Source organism: Otolemur garnettii, unplaced genomic scaffold (genome assembly GCF_000181295.1).
Source record: "Otolemur garnettii isolate 467f Iridium unplaced genomic scaffold, OtoGar3 scaffold00054, whole genome shotgun sequence".
Taxonomy (NCBI): Eukaryota; Metazoa; Chordata; class Mammalia; order Primates; family Galagidae; genus Otolemur; species Otolemur garnettii.
In genome coordinates this window covers 2,672,669-2,691,337 of record NW_003852449.1, presented here as the reverse complement: position 1 = coordinate 2,691,337, position 18,669 = coordinate 2,672,669, and the positions used below count along the sequence as shown (strand labels likewise).

General features: G+C 36.5%; 1 protein-coding gene across 1 annotated transcript in view; it reads left to right on the top strand.

Moving 5' to 3' along the window:
• STYX (serine/threonine/tyrosine interacting protein) overlaps window positions 1–18,669 on the top strand; it is a 33,507-nt gene that overhangs the window by 2,406 nt on the left and 12,432 nt on the right. The window contains exons 2-9 of the mRNA XM_003792137.3: window positions 3,666–3,698; window positions 5,352–5,405; window positions 10,338–10,435; window positions 13,988–14,048; window positions 14,460–14,496; window positions 14,886–14,925; window positions 15,017–15,067; window positions 16,352–16,424. Coding sequence (XP_003792185.1) covers window positions 3,666–3,698; window positions 5,352–5,405; window positions 10,338–10,435; window positions 13,988–14,048; window positions 14,460–14,496; window positions 14,886–14,925; window positions 15,017–15,067; window positions 16,352–16,424 — 447 coding nt within the window. The remainder of the gene's footprint in view (window positions 1–3,665; window positions 3,699–5,351; window positions 5,406–10,337; window positions 10,436–13,987; window positions 14,049–14,459; window positions 14,497–14,885; window positions 14,926–15,016; window positions 15,068–16,351; window positions 16,425–18,669) is intronic.

Genomic DNA, 18,669 nt, shown 5'->3' with positions numbered 1-18,669 from the left:
GTTGCTGTGAGCTGTAATGCCATGGCACTCTACCCAGGGGGACGGCTTGAGGCTCTGTCTCAAAAAAAAAAAAAAAAAAATGAATTTGTACTTTAACATACAATAATGTAAATGAAGAATATGCTTTTGTAGCCTCAAAATGATTCATTAATTTTAGCACTGAAAGCAACTTTAGAAATACTAATTAAGGGTAAGGCCAATCACTAGGAAGACCAGGTGATTGATCAGAAGATTGGAACTTTCAGCCTGAAGCTATAGAAAGGGGGATGGAGCAGGAGGAGCTAGAGATCAAGCTTATTAACGCTTTTGGAAACTTGACAAGCTTCTGGATTGCTGAACACATAGAAGGGCCAGAATGTTGGAGTGTCCCTCACCTGGTCTTCCTAGTGATTGGCCTTACCCTTAATTAGTATAAACTTATTTATGCTCAAAAGTGGCTTATATTTTTAACAACAGACACTCCTATTACTCAGGAAATTCCAAGGATTTTAGAGGGCTATGACAAGATTTGGGGACAAAAACCATATATATTTCATATTATGTCACAGGGACAGAAGTAATAATTAAAGCCTAATTGTTAGTGATGCAGTTGTTGCCTACTGAAAGCCCGTTCATTTCTTATTTCATAACATTGTATGTTTGGTCTCTTTTTTGGTTGCAGGTAACAAAAAAAGCTCAGATTAGCTTAAGCAAAGAAAAAAAGGACTTAAAAGTAAATAAATCCTCAAAAATAGTGGTGCCACTAGTCTCAAGGTCTCAACTAGACCCAGGTATTATAATGCATCAGAACTGCCTCTGCCTCTCATGGCTACTTGTCTGTACTTTCTCTCAGGGGCTCTGCTTTGTCCTTGGCTTCTCCAAGATGTAGAGCTTAGGCATCAGCTGCTCTGGGGTCAGGTCTTTGTAGAGCTTGCTTACCCCTCTCCTAGGTTCAGTAATGAAATCTATGGGATTGGCCAAGTTTAGATCATGTGCCCACACTTTAGATCAGTCATTATAGCCAGGAAGCTGTGCATACAGTGAGGGGCCCAGTCTAGGTCATATTCTTAATTCCTTGGTTGGAGAGATGAAGTTTATCATGACAGCCCTCCCACCAAAACCATGGAAGCATTTCTATAGGTAAAGAGTGCTTTCTGGGCAGCGAAAACTATAAATAGGGTCATATAGTAACTCATAATTAACTAATAAAATCTGAATGTTAATTTTCTAATTTCCAGCAAGATATATAAGGTGTCAAGTGATCTTAATGTAGTTAGAGTGACCAGCCAGCATTGTTTCTTCCACACAGGATACAGGCCACGTTTAGTGAATGCTCTTGATGATTAATGTCATCAGGCTATGGTAGCTCAGTGATTCTATCACCTCTATAAGAGTATTACTTCCAAGTTTCTTGAAATACTGGTCAGGACATTCTTTGTATGTATAGGACAGTGCTAACAAAATTTAGTACAGATCTGTCAGTTTGCAAAAAGATTGTCATTGCTTTCTTTAGAAGTTTTCTGTGATTTACTATTGTTTTCAGGGTGATGTTCCTACCCTTAACATTATCTTCAAGGTCCTGTGTGATCTGGCATCTGCCTGCCTCTCTAACCTCATTATCAGCTTCTTTCCCCCTTACTCAGTTCTTTGTAAGTCCTATCCATATTCATCTTCTCTCAGTTTCTGGAGGGCTTTAACTCCCTCCCCCCCAACACACACCCCTCAGGGCCTTTGCATTTCCACCCCCCCCCCATGGTTGCCAGCACACTCCCCTTCCCCTCATCTGATCAGTAACTTACTGTAGGGGTAGATACCACATTAGGCACAACTCCTTCAGAGAAGCTTTCCATGATTTTACCAACTCTTCCTGCTCTTGTCCTTGTCCTCCAGAGTAGTTCAGTTCGCCAGTTGTGGTAGCACTTCATACTTTCCTACCCAACTCTGTAATGGTTATTATACTTAAAATTTTTGATCATTGTCTTTTTCCATTATATACTGAAACTTTCATAAGGGAGCTTAGTCACTCATTTTTAGTTCCTGTCTTATTTGCCACTATTTTTTAATTTAACATAGTGTCTGGTGTATACCATAAACTTAACACGTTTATTCAGTTAATGAAAGAATCTTGATTGGTTTTACTTGTGGCAAGATACCAGTAGTTTTTTGGATGTAAGGAAGAAAAAAAGAACAACTTACGGTATCAATTTTTAAGGAGATTAGTTGTATAGTTAGGGGTATTGATTTTAATAATTCAAAAATTAACATTTTATCTTCTCTTCTGATAGAAAGTGAAATATAATTTATTTCAATTGCAGTTTAGCAACTTGCACGTAACCCTTTCCATTTTCCTTTCTCTTTTGATTCCCAAAGCACAGAACTAAAGATAAGAATTATTTAATATCTCTGTCTAAGGATCCTTCTCCTAGGAGATCCTTTATTTAGAAGGATGCTTTTTAATCCTGACCGTAGAGTAGACTCACCCAAGGAGCTTTAGAATATTTCATAATACAGTTAAAGTAAACTTTTACAGATTACTTTGGGAATCTAATTACTATTAATAATTTTGGGTTTTAAACATCCCACTTAGAAGCTTTAGTCCATCCACAAATGAGGACTATCTAGACCAGGGGTCCTCAAACTTTTTAAACAGGGGGCCATTTCACTGTCCCTCAGACCGTCGGAGGGCCGGACTGCGGGCCCCAGGACGAGTACGCTGCTAAGCAGGACAGGCAGCAGCGGCAAAAACACCCAGCGGGCCAGATAAATGTCCTAGGTGGGCTGCATGTGGCCCACAGGCTGTAGTTGGAGGACGCCTGATCTAGATGATATATAGATCTATTTTTTTATTATTAAATCATAGCTGTGTACATTAATGCAGTCATGGGGTACAGTGTGCTGGTTTTATATACAATTTGAAATATTTTCACCAAACTGGTTAACATAGCCTTCATGGCATTTTCTTAGTTATTATGTTAGGACATTTATATTCTGCATTTAAAAAGATTCACATGTACCCTTGGATCTAGGCTATATTTAATTCTTCATATCAGTTCACTATACCTGCTTTTATCTTTTGCTAACTTTTATAATGTTTTCTATCTTTTGTCATTGGTATTTTACGTTATTTTCCAACTTCTTTGTGTTGGTCTGCATTACAAGAGCAAAATGAATTCTCTTCTATGGTAGGTGTGAAGTGAATTGAACTAAGCGGTCTTAAGACCAATGAGAAATAGGAAAGGCTGTTTGGACAGCATCTGGCATCTTAGATCAGGGATGACAAATGCCTATCAAATGCTATTCTTATCCATCCATTATAGATATTGCTCATTGATCAGGTACTTCCTGAATCTGGTGTCACAAAAAATCTATTTGACATCTCTGATATAGAGGATCAGTTTTGGGAGAATCTTCTGAAATATCTGTTTTTAAGATTAATGAGCTATTTCATCTATTGTGTGAAGTAACATAATAATAGTAATTTTGAAAGCCCAGTTATTTAATGAAAACTTTAATCTTTCTCATATTTGCAGATGTTTGTGAACCCCACTAGATGTATTTTTATAGAGTGTTCTTAAAGTATAATGTAATTTTTAAAAAACCAAAACTTGTATGTCATATCTTTAGTCTTTAAGGGATATTTTTTATAATGTTATTTACTTTTATTGTGCTTTCCTTCTGTTTTTAAGGAGTGGACCTACCCTATGAGACGAGACATGCAGGTAGGAAAACGTTTTGTTTGTTTAAACTACCCTGGTATTATCATTTTTAAATAAAAGCCAAGTATTTTAAATATTTAAGGTTAATCTCAGATTTTTAAAAAGATACAATATTAGATTGGAACCAGAAAGGTATCGGTCAATTTCTCTTTCCTCATCTGAAAAATTGGATACTGTGTTTAGTCCTTCTGAAAGCAGTTTGCTTTCTTTGTCTAGGAGAGTTGACTATATGGCAATCAGACTTTTAAATAGTAGTTCTTTTTTTTTTTGCAGTTTTTGGCCGGGGCTGGGTTTAAACCCACCACCTCTGGCATATGGGGCGGCGTCCTACTCCTTTGAGTCACAAGCCCTGCCCCGCCTTTTGTTTTTGAGACAGAGTCTTATTATGTTGCCCTTGGTAGAGTGCCATGGTGTCACAGCTCACAGCAACCTCAAACACTTGGGCTTAAGTGATTCTCTTGCTTCAGCCTTCTAAGTAGCTGGAACTACAGGCACCCACCATCGCTTGGCTATTTTTTTGTTGCAGTTATCATTGTTAGTTAGCTGGCCCAGGCTGGGTTATTTAAATACCCTGCCAGCCTTGGTGTGTGTGGCTGGTGCTATAACCACTGTGCTATGGGCACTGAGCCAGTTGTTCATTTTTGTGTTTGTTTCTCAATCAAATTTCATAATTAAGTTGCCCAGAAGACTGAGTAGAGCACTTCCAGTTTGGAATCAATTAAAATGGTATCTAACCTGCATAGCAGGTTTTTTTCCTATATTCAACCCGATAAGCCCCAGGATTAAGTAATTTCTCATTCTTGGGAATACCTTTCCTTCTAAAAATCTTTTGTCTTTCTTAATGCAAATTTACTTTTTAATGATGATGTCAGTACCTCTGAGGCATTACATGTGTACTTAGTGCTATGAGGAATGCAAAGATGAGCAAAATGCAGTTTCTGCCCACAAGAAGCTGATGGGAGAAATCAGTCTTACACACAAATAATTATGACGTCTCATAGAACTAAGTTCAGAATTACAGTATTATATTGATATCTAGGATATGATATATCTAGACCAAAAGCTTTCTATATTGAATTTACATAGAATAAATGTGAACTGAGCATTTGGAAGGTACTTTAAATTGTTAAACTTTGTCAACAGGCAAATATTTGATACTGGACTTTTTACCTTACAGTAAGCGTTTGCTTCTATTAACTACAGGTTATAACTCTAATCCTGTGTATTTTGTGCTGCTTTTGTTTTGGGTAAATAAGGTCTTATGTAATTCCAAGGGATGATTTCTTCTGTGTCTGTTTTATTTCTAGATTATAGTAGAAAAGAGAAGTAAAATCAGAGAAGTCTTATTAATCTAAAAGGCAACAATACAGTATACTAATTCTACCCAAACTTCTTATAGAAAACACTGTGGAAGTTCAAATATCTGACTTTTCAGAACTGTGTTTAAACTGGGAAGGTCTCATTTGATATTATAAGGCACATCTATATTTCTCTTTCTAATCATTGGCTCAGTGTGGCTAGGAAATGCTTCCTAAGTGGCAAACTTTTAAGCAAATTGTAACAACTATGAAAACACCCCACAAATTCAGTTATGTGGTACATTGGTTTGTGTAGATTTAAATTGCTTATAGTAAGTATCTCATTTTTTTTTCCTAGGAAATTTTACCTGGATTGTTCTTAGGCCCATATTCTTCTGCTATGAAAAGCAAGGTATGAATTTTAGGTTAGGTTCATCAAGACTTCATTAACCAGGTTCTGTTGGGTAAGTTTCTTAGTAATAAAGAGTCTTATTAAAGAGAACATCCAGAAACACTGTATGTTAACAGTATTTGCCACTCCCGAGTATCTTCTGCTCTAATTTTACAGGACCATCTGTTTGCAAGTGTTTCCACCACAAATCACAAATGAGGTTTTATGTTTTATTCTCCTCATAAAGACCATGTGTTTGAAAGATTTACCCAAAATTTGACAATTAGTAACTGATTTACTATGAAACATTAGACATCTATTTGCTAATTGCTAATCATAGCTTTAGAACAAGTGATATATAGTTAAAGTGCAAATTGAGGAATTGTAACATTTTAGTTAACCTTTCCTTGTTAAGGGTTAAGAGGATATGATTTTAATTGGAAGTGATTCATTTCATTTCTGTTTTTCTAGACTTTACAGAAGTTGCTGCTCCAGGTTGGAAAGCACAGGTTAGCATCCCTAATCTGAAATCTGAAATGTTCCAAATCCAAAACGTTTTGAGCACCAACAAGTCACTCAAAAGAAATATTCATTAGAACATTTCAGATTTGAGATTTTTGTATTTGGAATGCTCAGCCATTAAGTATAATGCAAATATTCCCAAATCCACCACTTAAAACCCTTCTGGTCCCAAGCATTTCAGAGAAGAGATACTCAGCCTATATTAATGTCCCATATATAGTCCAACAGTAATAGACTTCTTCAGTTAAAATAGGTAGGTTTCAGTTTATAAAGCAACGTTCTTGCCACTTCTAATGCATTCAGCTCTATGAATTATGACAATGCTAATTCTCTTTGACTTTTAATGCCAAACATTGTGTCACAAATGTCTTCTTTAATACCTTGCCTATTTAGTACAGTTAAGTAGTATATGCTGTCTCCATGATATAATTTGATGTTCTCACAGATTTTGGGAGAGTGGGAGTTTTAAAAAGAGTTATTCATCTTGAAACTAGAAATTTTTTTTAACTGTTGAGGTATGAATAAGAGTAACTCTGCTCATTTTGATGATATACAGCTAAGAAGGAAATATGGGGAGTTGGTGAAAATAAGTGCTAGAGGAAGGACAGGGCAGGTAACTATAGATACTATCATCCAAAACAAACAAAAATAATGGGATAAATAAACTTAAGTGAATAAACTCCTTTTAAAAGATTCATTTACTTAGGGTGGCGCCTGTGGCTCAAAGGAATAGAGCACCAGCCCCATATGCTGGAGGTGGCAGGTTCAAACCCAGCACCGGCCAAAAACTGCAAAAAAAAAAAAAAGATTCATTTACTTACAGATGCCTTTCTGTTGTTTTTTATTAAGAGACAAGGTCTCACTCTGTAGTCCAGGCTGAAGTGTAGTGCATGATCATAGCTCACTGCTAATCTCAAACTGTTAGGTTCAGATAATCCTTCTGCCTCAGCCTCCTGGGTAGCTGGGACTACAGGCACACAGTTAAACTGGCTAGTTTGGTTGCTTTTTAATATTTTTAGGCACAGGGTCTTGGTATGTTGCCTAGTCTGGTCTTGAACTCCTGGTTTCAAGCAGTCCTCCTGTCTGGGCCTCCCAGAGTGCTGGAATTATAGGCATGAGCCACTGTGCCTAGCCTATGTAAGCATATCTTTTATTACGTTCAAGGACAGTTTAAACAAAAGGGACACATTTAGGCTCTGGCAACTTATGAACTATTTCATTTTGAAAGACGTTTCTAGTGTTCGTAGATATAAGGTAAGAACATAATTTGCTTTATATAAAAAAATCCATTGAAGGGCAGCTGTTGTGGCTCAGTGGGTAGGGCACTGGTCCCATATACTGAGGGTAGCGGGTTTGAACCTGGCCCTGTCCAAACTGCAACAAAAAATAGCTGGGAATTATGGCAGGCACCTGTAGTCCCAGCTACTTCGGAGGCTGAGGCAAGAGAATCACCTAAGCTCAGGGGTTGGAGGTTGCTGTGAACTATGATGCCACAGCACTCTACTGAGGGTGACAAAGTAAAATTCTGTCTCAAAAAAAAAAAGAAAAATATCCTACTTGCCATTACATTAGAATTCTATTTTTTGATGTTTGTTTTTATTTAGCAATAGTTAATGGACTTTAAGAGCATTTTAAAATAGGTTTTTATAAATGTTTATCGCAGCTCAATTTACAATTGCTAAAATGTGGAAATAGCCTAAATGCACCTTAACCCAGGAGTGGACTGGCAAGCTGTGGTATATGGATACCATGGAATACTATTCAGCCATTAAAAAAATGGAGATTTTGCAGCATTTGTATTAACCTGGATGGAGGTGGAACACATTATTCTTAGTGAAGCATCACAGGAATGGAGAAGCATGAATCCTATGTATTCAACTTTGATATGAGGACAATTAATGACATAGTGGAGGCTGGGGGAGGGGAGAGCAGACAGGGAGAAGGAAGGATGGGGTGGTGGAAAGGAAAAGAAAAAAAAGAAAAGAAAATAGTGACTAATTCTCACATAAATTGGATTTAATTTTGACCAAAGTACATTATTTAAACAATAATTTTTAATTCAACTTGTTAATATGTTGTTTAGGATATTGCATCCTCATTTATAAGTGAAATATGTTTGTAATTTTCCTTTATAATAATTTTTTTTTCCAATTTTAATATCAGGTATATCCAGATGAAGTAGAATGAATTTGAAGTATTTCTTCTTTTTCTGTTGTCTATAAGATTTGGCATGATCTGTTTTTTGAAATTATCTTCTATTTTTATTTATAAATATTAGTTGTCTATTTTTTGAGACTTTGGAAAAATAAAATAAAATAGGTTTTATCCATGATTGTATGTGTCATCTTGTACTTTCTCTCATTAATAAAGTAGGGAAACTCCATTATAGATCATCACGTATAAACTAAGGAATGAATATTGAATTCATTTTGGAAGCTCAGTGCCTGTAGTTCAAGCAGCTAAGGTGTCAGCCACATATACCAGAGCTGGTGGGTTGGAATCCAGCCCAGGCCTGCCAGACAACGATGACAACTACAACCAAAAAATAGCTGGGCATTGTGGTGGGCACCTGTAGTCCCAACTACTTGGGAGGCTGAGGCAAGAGAATTGCTTGAGCCCAGGAGTTGGAGGTTGCTGTGAGCTGTGATGGCATAGCACTCTACACAGGGCGACAGCTTAAGGCTCTGTCTCAAAAAAAAAATTTTTTATTTTGGAGGTTGGCATAAATATGAACATAGAAGATTAATTGATGATTAATTCTGCCAAAAGCTAACCTTACTTTCCCTAATTCAGGATGTATTCAGGAAATACAAAGATAGATAAATAAAGTAGGGAAACTCCATCATAGATCATCACATGTAAACCAAGGAATGAATGTTGGCATATTCTCTAAAGTATGCTGCAGAAATCAACATTTAAAACTTTCAAAGACTGTATTGTCTCAGCTTAGGCTGCTGTAACAAAATGCCATAGACTGTGTGGCTGAAAACAGCAGGCATTTATTCCTCTTCAGTTCTGGAGGCTGGAGGTCCATCGTGGGTTGCCACCATGGTGCAGTTCTGATGAGCGCCCTCTTCCCGGCGTGCAGACCCCTGCCCTTTTTGTGTATTCTCACGTGGCAATCCTCATGGCCTCATCTAAAATTGATTGCCCCCCTAAAAGCCCCACCTCCTAATACCATTACATCTTGAGGGTAAGGGCTTCAACAGGTGAATTTGAGGTGACCCAAACAATCAGTTCAAAACACAAATTATTTTTTATTCTCTTGTGAATTAATACCACTGTTCTAAACTATTTAATGTAGAAAGTGGGAATTAAATACACAGAATTATAAATTGGAGGTGTCATAGATAATTCAAGGTTATTCTGATTTCTTATGTCAGCATGATATGTTCATTCATTCATTGAACAACTTAACTATGTTACACATATTTGATAATTAATGTGAACTGTTAAATATATTTTACATATTTACTATGAGTCATTAAAAATACAGAATCCTTAGCTCTCATGGAATTTGATGTTCTAACTGGTAAAATAACATGTTGTCTATAAACTCACTGAAACCTATACTGACTTGCATTTAAAATAAAGATTTATTACTTGGTAATTTCTAGAATTGTCATGTTAAATTTGCTTTAAATATACAGCCCAAAGCACTGTAGGTTGAGAACCTTTAATAGGAAAATCTTAAATCCTCCAAAATTTGAAACTTTTTGAATGTTGATGATGGAACAGTGAATTTTGTGTTTACATTTAGAGGCTGGGAAGTCCAAAATCAGGTTGCTACCATGATATCTTATTATGTATATGCAAATATCTCAAAATCTGAAATCTAAAACACTCCTGGTTACATCTAGTCTCAACCATTTTGGATAAGTGATTAGCCCAACCTGTATAGAATATAATAAGATGACATTGGAGTTGCCATTTTCATACTATAGAAGAATTTTTAAGCGGTGAAAGATTAATTAGATTCTGTGTATTATGTAAGTTAACTCTGGGTTGTAACAGACAAAGGTATTGAGGGGGTGGGGGTAGTCTTGAGGTTTGGGCTCAGGTCTCTATGTTGGAATGTTGGGTAATGTACTGCCTTGTGTTTCAGTAGTCCCCTCTAAAGAGTGATGGTTACAGTCCAGTGTGTGTCGCTACTGTTTGCTAACCACTTGCTCTGTGTCCCAAACACTATACCTGAAGGTCCCGTCAAGCTCTGAAGTTATAGATACAAAATATTTCTATTAATCTAATCTTGAAATGTCTTGCTGATCACTTCAGGATTTTATTATAAAATCAGCTTTACTATCCTGGATTCAAGGCACAAATGTGAGTTTGTGTATTCTCAAACATCTGTATTATAGTATGATGACTTTTATATTTTAAACTATTTCTCTTCTCTAACCCCCTTTTTTCTTTCTTTTTTTTTCTTTACAGCTACCTATACTACAGAAACATGGAATAACTCATATAATATGCATACGACAAAATATTGAAGCAAACTTTATTAAACCAAATTTTCAACAATTATTTAGGTAAGAATGATTACTATATGGCAGCGTCTGTTGCTCAGTGAGTAGGGTGCCAGACCCATATATGGAGGGTGGCGGGTTTGAATCTGGCCCTGGCCAGCTAAAACAGCAGTGACAACTGCAACAAAAAATAGCTGGGCATTGTGGTGGGTGCCTGTAGTCCCAGCTACTTGGGGGGCTGAGGCAAGAGAATTGCTTAAGCCCAAGAGTTTGAGGTTCCTGTGAGCTGTGACATCATGGCACTCTACCGAGGGCGACAAACTAAGACTCTGTCTCAAAAAAAATAATATTGGTATAGTTTATAAAATATGTTCAGAGTAGCAAATATTTAATGAAGTTTTATTTCAGGTTTTATGTTATCAAACTTTCTTTTGCACAAATCCAGTTTGTAAAAGTGGGTCATCCAGGACATAATTTTTAGAATAAATTTTGTTTAAAATAGTATTTAAGGCTCGGCACCTGTGGCTCAAATGGCTAAGGCGCCATCCACATACACCTGAGTTGGTGGGTTCGAATCCAGCCCAGGCCCACCAAGCAACAATTATGGCTGCAACCAAAAAATAGCCAGGGGTTGTAGCTGGCTACTTGGGAGGCAAAGGCAGGAGAATCCTTGAGCCCAGGAGTTGGAGGTTGCTGTGAGCTGTGATGCCACAGCACTCTACCCAGGGCGACAGCTTGAGGCTCTGTCTCAAAATAAATAAATAAATAAAAATGAAATAGTATTTAAATAATTCATTCTCATAATGCAGAAATCTAAAAATTCAAATGAATGTATACTGAAAAGTAGGTTTTCCTATTCCCATCCCCTAGATACTGAGTTCCCTCCCTTGAGGTACTGATGTTACCCCTTTATTGAGTACCGTTCCACTATTGTGTTATGCATACAAGCATAGTCTTACAGATAACTTTCATTTTTTACACTGGCCCTTTTTTTTTTTTTGAGATGGAGTCTTACTCTGTCATCTGGGATAGAGATAGAGTGCCATGGTATCAGCCTAGCTCACAGCAACCTTGAATTCCTGGGCTCAAATGATCCTCCTGCCTTAGCCTCCCATGTAGGTAGGACTACAGGCACCCACTACAACACCTAGCTAATTTTTCTATTTTTAGCAGAGACCAGGTCTTGCTCTTGCTCAGGCTGGTCTTAAACTCTCAAGCTCAAGGAATCCTCCTGCCTCAGCCTCCCAGAGTACCAGGATTATAGGTGTGAGCCACCATGCCTAGCCTACACTGGCTTTTTTTACTTTATATTTTTTGGAGCTTGCTTTATAAAAGTACTTATATAAAGCTGCTTTATTCTTTTTAAGTTGTATTTAATCCATTTTATGACTATGGCAAAATTTAGTCACTGTTGAATATATTATTTTCAGACTTTTACTAACATTTGTGGTATGTAATGACTATCCCTGTACATGTTGTTTCATTCATGTATGGGTATATTGTTAGTATAAATTTGTAATAAAATTGCTAGATCTACAAATATGAACATTTAAGATTTTGGTGTTGTAAACTGCCTTCTAGTGAGTTCTCTCAGTTTACATTCCCTCTACCAAGTATAGAGAGTGACTATTCCTTTGATATCTCTCCAAGACAGAATTATGAAAGATTTTATATAGTTTTCCAAGTCTGATGGAAGAAAAATAGCATCTTATATAGTTTTAATTTGACATTAACCAGATGTTCTGGGAACAGGTTCTTTATTCTGATGGAAGAACTATTTCTCCTTAAACTTAAAAATACTAGTTTCTTATAGATTGATAGTTGTACTAGAAGTTCTTGACACTGGAGAGGGCATGCACAGAATGTTTTAGTCTGACTCTGAAATCCTCTGTATGCAATCCTCCCAAAGCATTGCTTAGAGCAGGACTTCCCAGTCACTTTAGAATACAGTCTTTGTCAGAGTCCATGTGGGTTAAACAGGATTTTCCTCAGATGTGTGGCTTCAGCATCTCTGTATTAAGTCCTGATTTTTTTTTTTTTTAGAGACAGTCTCATTTTATCGCCCTTGGTAGAGTGCCCGGGCAGCGTCACACAGCTCATAGCAACCTCCAACTCCTGAGCTTAGGTGACTCTCTTGCCTCAGCCTTCCAAGTAGCTGGGACTACAGGCGCCTGCCACAACGCCCGGCTATTTTTTTGTTGTTGCAGTTTGGCCCGGGCAGGGTTTGAACCCGCCACCCTTGGTATATGGGGCTAGTGCCCTACTCACTGAGCCACAGGCACTGCCCAAGTCCTGATTTTTTTTTTTTTTTTGAGATGGAGCCTCAAGCTGTCCCCCTGGGTAGAGTGCCATGGCATCACGCTCACAGCAACCTCAAACTCCTGGGCTCAAGCGAGTCTCCTGCCTCAGCCTCCCAAGTAGCTGGGACTACAGGTGCCCGCCACAATGCCTGGCCATTTTTTGGTTGCAGCCATCATTGTTTTTTGGTGGGCCCGGGCTGGGGATACTAACCCACCACCTTAGGTGTACGTGGCTGGCACCTTAGCCGCTTGAGCCACAGGCGCCGAGCCCCAAGTCCTGATTTTTTTTTTTTTTTTTTTGAGACAGAGCCTCAAGCTATCCCCCTGGGTAGAGTGCCATGGCATTACAGCTCACAGCAACCTCCAGCTCCTGGGCTCAAGCGAGTCTCCTGCCTCCGCCTCCCAAGTAGCTGGGACCACAGGCACCCGCCACAACGCCCGGCTATTTTTTTTGGTTGCAGCGTCATTGTTGTTTGGCGGGTCCGGGCTGGGGATTCGAACCCACCACCTTAGGTGTACGTGGCTGGCGCCTTAGCCGGTTGAGCTATAGGCGCCGAGCCCAAGTCCTGATTTTTAAAGTTGTCAACACCTACATGGTCATGGGAGAACTGTAATTTTTAAAGCAAAATAGACCTTAAAAACTGATTTCATAACTGAGTGAATTGCCTTTAGTTGTGTTAATAAACAAGTGGAATGGACACTTTAAAAAAATAAAATAAGCCTAGCTTATTTATAATGCCTTATTTTAAATGTTTTATAAAGTGTCAAATTTCAAGTCATGTGTTCTCTTAGCTGCCTTTTGCCTTACCAACAATGAATCTTTGGCCCATGAACAGTTCCGTCAGTAGCACCTTCTGATTTTATGAGCTCTTTCTGAGTCAGACTTCGGGATTTCTCCAGAATGTCTTCTTGTAAGGTTATGAGCAGGGGGTCATAGGATCACTTAGAAAACAATCTCCTGGTCTTAGGGAAATTAGTAGAAATAAAAGAATAGCAATGTTTAGGGATACTTTTTGACTTTTTTCTAGGTACACAGGAAAGTTTTTTCTTGCTTATGTTTTTCTTCTGTTTTAAATATGGATTGTTTTATACTGAAATATTAGAGATATTAACATGTTGTTTAAGGTTTTAAATGTGTAAGGTTATATATGCCTTCAAGCATGATAAAAATCTATGACGTAGTTGTTGGGAATGTGATACTTTGAAAGTTGTTTTGCATTCTTTTCACGGTTTTCAAAAAATATTCAAAGTTAATTTTTTTATACATAAAGAGTTTTATTTGAAGTCTGCTTAACACAAAATATTCTATTTTCAGATATTTAGTATTAGACATTGCAGATAATCCAGTTGAAAATATAATACGATTTTTCCCTATGGTAAGTATCAGTATTTTAAAAGTATCCTTTAAATTTATTTATGATTTAACCTCTTAGCTGTCATTGTAAAATTCTTTTTAGGAGATTATTCTTCGTTATGATTGAAAATTGTGTGATGGCTTTTTAAAGAAAACATTTGTAAAAATATTTTTATTATCTCCAAAAATTTGAGAAATCACTTATTGAATTTATTAGATTTGAATTAAATTTTAACTCCTGTATAATGTTTTTTACTTAACAATAGTTCTATTTGTAGCATTTTTTAAATTCTTGGATTAAGATCATTTTTATGTGTATGTTATAAATTAGGAGGAAATTATTCTCAATACATTTCATTTTGATTCCCTATCTGTATTTTATGCTTATGTTAATCCATGTTTTTTATTGTAACACATTATCTTTTGCCTTCAGACTAAAGAATTTATTGATGAGAGCTTACAAACTGGAGGTAAATAATACTTCCTAATGTTTATTTTTAGGAGATTTTTTTTTTAAGTTTTTAGTTGGTATTTGTCTTAAATCCAGCATACAGAATTTGTGATTATATGTTAGATTACTCCCAAATTTGTATTTGGATAAGCTTTCTTAAATATCCCTGTAGAACTGTTTTCAGATCTCTATGAGCTTTAAATATCTTTAATCTAAAAGTCTGTTGCATTCTTTACACAGTTAATATAAATTTTAAAAGTTTGAAAATTAATAAATATCCAAGTAGTATGTATATGATGTAAATTAACAGAGATTCTGTTTCACTACTGTTATGATATGTGGTTTCAGTATATTTCAGCTGCTGACTCAGGTGTTTTTCTGTCAAAGTAACTGTTCATTATTTTTCAGGAAAAGTCCTTGTGCATGGAAATGCAGGGATTTCCAGAAGGTATGGAAGCAGGGATCACCTCTCTCTGTCTCACAGTTAATTATTGAGTTGTGCTTTCTGGTGTTCCCTAAAAATTTTTCTCCTTCTCCAGTGCTGCCTTTGTTATTGCATACATTATGGAGACATTTGGAATGAAGTACAGGTAAGAAAGTGCTCTGAAACCTAGCCGCGATTTAAATTCTCATTAAAGTGAAACGTCATAGGGATGGCTTGGGAGTTTGAAATGAATAATACCTGACTTTCTTGTAGTCATACTTGATTAGGCAGACCCTATCCCATGGGTAGTCACTTAACGTGTCTACCTGTATAAATCTGCTTAGGCTAATATATCTGTATTTTCTGTTTTATGGAGCTGTTGCTAATTTGTTATTTTAAGATGCCAAGATAGCATAGATGATTAGTCTATTATAGATGGATTAACCATGGGGGAATTGGTTCTGATTTTAAAAACACTTGGACTTATGTGTTTGTTAGTGCTTTCCTTGTTTAAAAAACTAATTTATTATGTTCTTCTTTAACAATAGTTGGATGAAAAATTACCTAGGAACTTTTTGTAGCATCTCTTCACAATTTGGGGTAGTCTTTGTAATCAAAAATCATCTTTTCTATGCTTATACTACATAGATTTTTAAAGGGGAAGAGAGGTCATAAGCTTCTTGCCTTAAAACTAAGCAAAAACATGACCAAGTGCACATTTATTTCCTTTCTGAGTTTGTCTTGTTTTACCAGCTAAAAATCTTTTTTTTTTTTTTTTTTTTTTTTGAGACAGTCTCACCACGTTGCTCTCAGTGGAATGCTGTGGCGTCACAGCTCATAGCAACCTCAAACTCCTGGGCTTAAGCAATTCTCTTGCCTCAGCCTCTCAAGTAGCTGGGACTACAGGCACCCGCCACAATACCCAGCTATTCTGTTGTTCTTGCAGTTGTCACTGTTGATTTTAGCTGGCCCAGGCCAGGTTTGAACCTGCCAGCCTTAGTATATGTGGCTGGCGCCAAGCCCCAGCTAGAAATCTTGTAGTAATGGTTCACATCTCTTTCTTTTTTACTCCCTCTTTATGTTTAAATTGTAATAGAATACTTTGTTTACAAGTGTCAGTTCTTGAATATAATTTGAATATGAATGCTTTATTTACTTGAAAAGATGCATTGATGGACTTACATTTTCTATATTTTCTTTATTATTTGGAATCTTGTCGTAATAATAGTGAAAATAAGTGAGAAAGATAAAGGTTAGAGAAGTTGATCAAGTCCCCCTAGGATGCGCAGCTTTCTAATCATACTTTTTCCACTGTGACTCACTACTGTTAAGCTGTATGATTGTGCTCTCCTGTTTAGGTAAATTTTTAGGTAAGTTCTTACTTATGGTAAATTCTGGGAAATGTACATGAAATAATACTATCACATTAATTTCCTTTTTCTTTTTTAAGAGATGCATTTGCTTATGTTCAAGAAAGAAGATTTTGTATTAATCCTAATGTTGGATTTGTCCATCAACTGCAGGTGAATTCTCTTTTCTTCTTCTTTAGGGCAGTCAGAAAGTAAGACACTAAGATCTTTTGTCCATGTCATTTAGGTATAGAATTTTTGATTCTTTATAACATCTCTTTTACTTACTTATTTTTTTTAAAAACTGTCATTGCCAAGAAAAAAAGGTCTAAAAACACATTGTTAATAACACCCTAAGGTAAGATAATTGCTTAGAAATTTCTAAGTTTTCTCTATTTTGATCATACAGAGGATAAGGGAGGTTAAGTATACAAAATATAGCAGCTTTTTATTCTCTGTTTATCTGTCCCGTGTTTCAAATTTTGTTAGTAGCCGGCAGACATACTGAGAAAGACAAAATAATGTATAAACCTCTGAATTAATCTCATTAGACCAGGTATTCAGTATTTTCCAAGAGAGACAATTATAGGCTGGCTAATTGCAGAAATGAAGTTCATATAACCAAGAGCATTGCAAAATGGTTTAATTTATCAAAGTTTAATTTTTTTTTTTTTTTTTGAGACAGAGTCTCACTATGTTGCCCTCAGTAGAGTGCTATGGCATCACAGCTCACAGCAACCTCAAATTCTTGGGCTTAAGTGATTCTCTTGCCTCAGCCTCCCAGGTAGCTGGGACTACAGGCACCCACCACAATGCCTATTTTTTGTTGCAGTTGTCATTGTTGTTCAATTGGTCCTGGTCCGGTTCGAACCCACCAGACTTGTTGTATGTGGCTGGCGCTGTAACTACTGTGCTACAGGTACCAAGCCATCAAAGTTTAAATTTTTAAAAAATGTTTAATTTTCATTTTTACTTAAGAGAGGAGCAGTGGTATCTCTGTCTTCAGCTTAAGTAAAATTTTTTGAAAATTGCTTTTATAGATTATAAAAATAGCTAATTTTACAAATTTCTTTACCTATTACCATATTTTTTAAATTAATTTTTGTATTTTGCATTTAAAAAAGTCAAATAAGCGTGTAGTTAAAAAAATTAAAATTAAACAGTGCCTAAGAAGAATACAGTGTAAAGTAAGTCTCCTTAACAGTATGTCTGAAAGATCATTCTGTAACATATGTATCATTTAGGCCTACCTGCTTAGTATTTTTATAATATATATAATCACAATTTTATATGGTCCATTGCTTATTTAAGGAACTTTAGGTTATTTCTACCATTTCATGATTATAAACTGGAAAAACATCCTGATAGGTACATTTTTGTGTATGTGAGTATACCTGTAAGATAATTCATTATAGCAAAATTGCTGGGTTAGAGTACATTTGAAATTTGGTAGGTGTTTCCAAACTACCTCTAAAATGGTGAAATAGCGTAAACTTACACTGTCAGGAAACAAGGAGTGACTGTTTCCTCCTACCCTAATCTGTACCAGTAGCCAAAAGTCACTCATTAAAGTTTTTGATCTTTGCTATCCTGGTGGTAAAAGGGGCAGTTCCTTTTGGTTTTAATTTGCTTCACGTTGATGGAATCAGTTTGGAGCTTCTTTCCTATGTTTGGATTCTTTGTATTTATTTTTTCGTGTGACTTGCTCATTGGTGTTCTTTGCCTATTTTTCTATCAGTTGTTGGTCTTTTTCTCACTGGTTAGTAAGAGCTCTTTGTGTTAATAAGGAAATCTGTTGTTAGCCCACTGATTTGAAATACCTTTTTTTGAGACAGTCTCACTTTGGCACCCTGGGTAGAGTGCCAGGCATCAGCCTAGCTCACAGCAACCTCAAACTCCTAGGCTCAAGCAATCCTCCTGCCTCAGCCTCCCAAGTAGCTGGGACTAGAGGCACCTGCCACCACCTTTGACTAACTTTTCTATTTGTGGTAGAGATGGGGTCTGCATCTTCCTCAGGCTGGTACTGAACTCCTGAGCTCAAGCAGTCCTCCCAGAGTACTAGGGTTAGAGGTGTGAGCCTGGGCTGAGCCTGGAATGCTATTTTATTGTCTGCCTGATATTTATTTGGATCTGCTTTATATTGTATTTTTGGTTCTGCTTCTGGACTTTATTCTGTTCCACTGATCTGTTTATGAATGCATCTGTATAAACAATGTAAAAGACTGCAATTTTATCTTACTTTATAGCTCAGGATCCCCTCATTAATAATGTTCTACAATTTTCCTGGAGAGTTTTTACAGTTATTTTCTAGTATGGAATTATTGGAAAGAGTCTTGTAGATATTTTTAGTAATATTGCCTCTACATTTATAGTTCAGAAAGAATTGACAACTTTAAAGTTTTTTTTTTTTTTTTGGAGA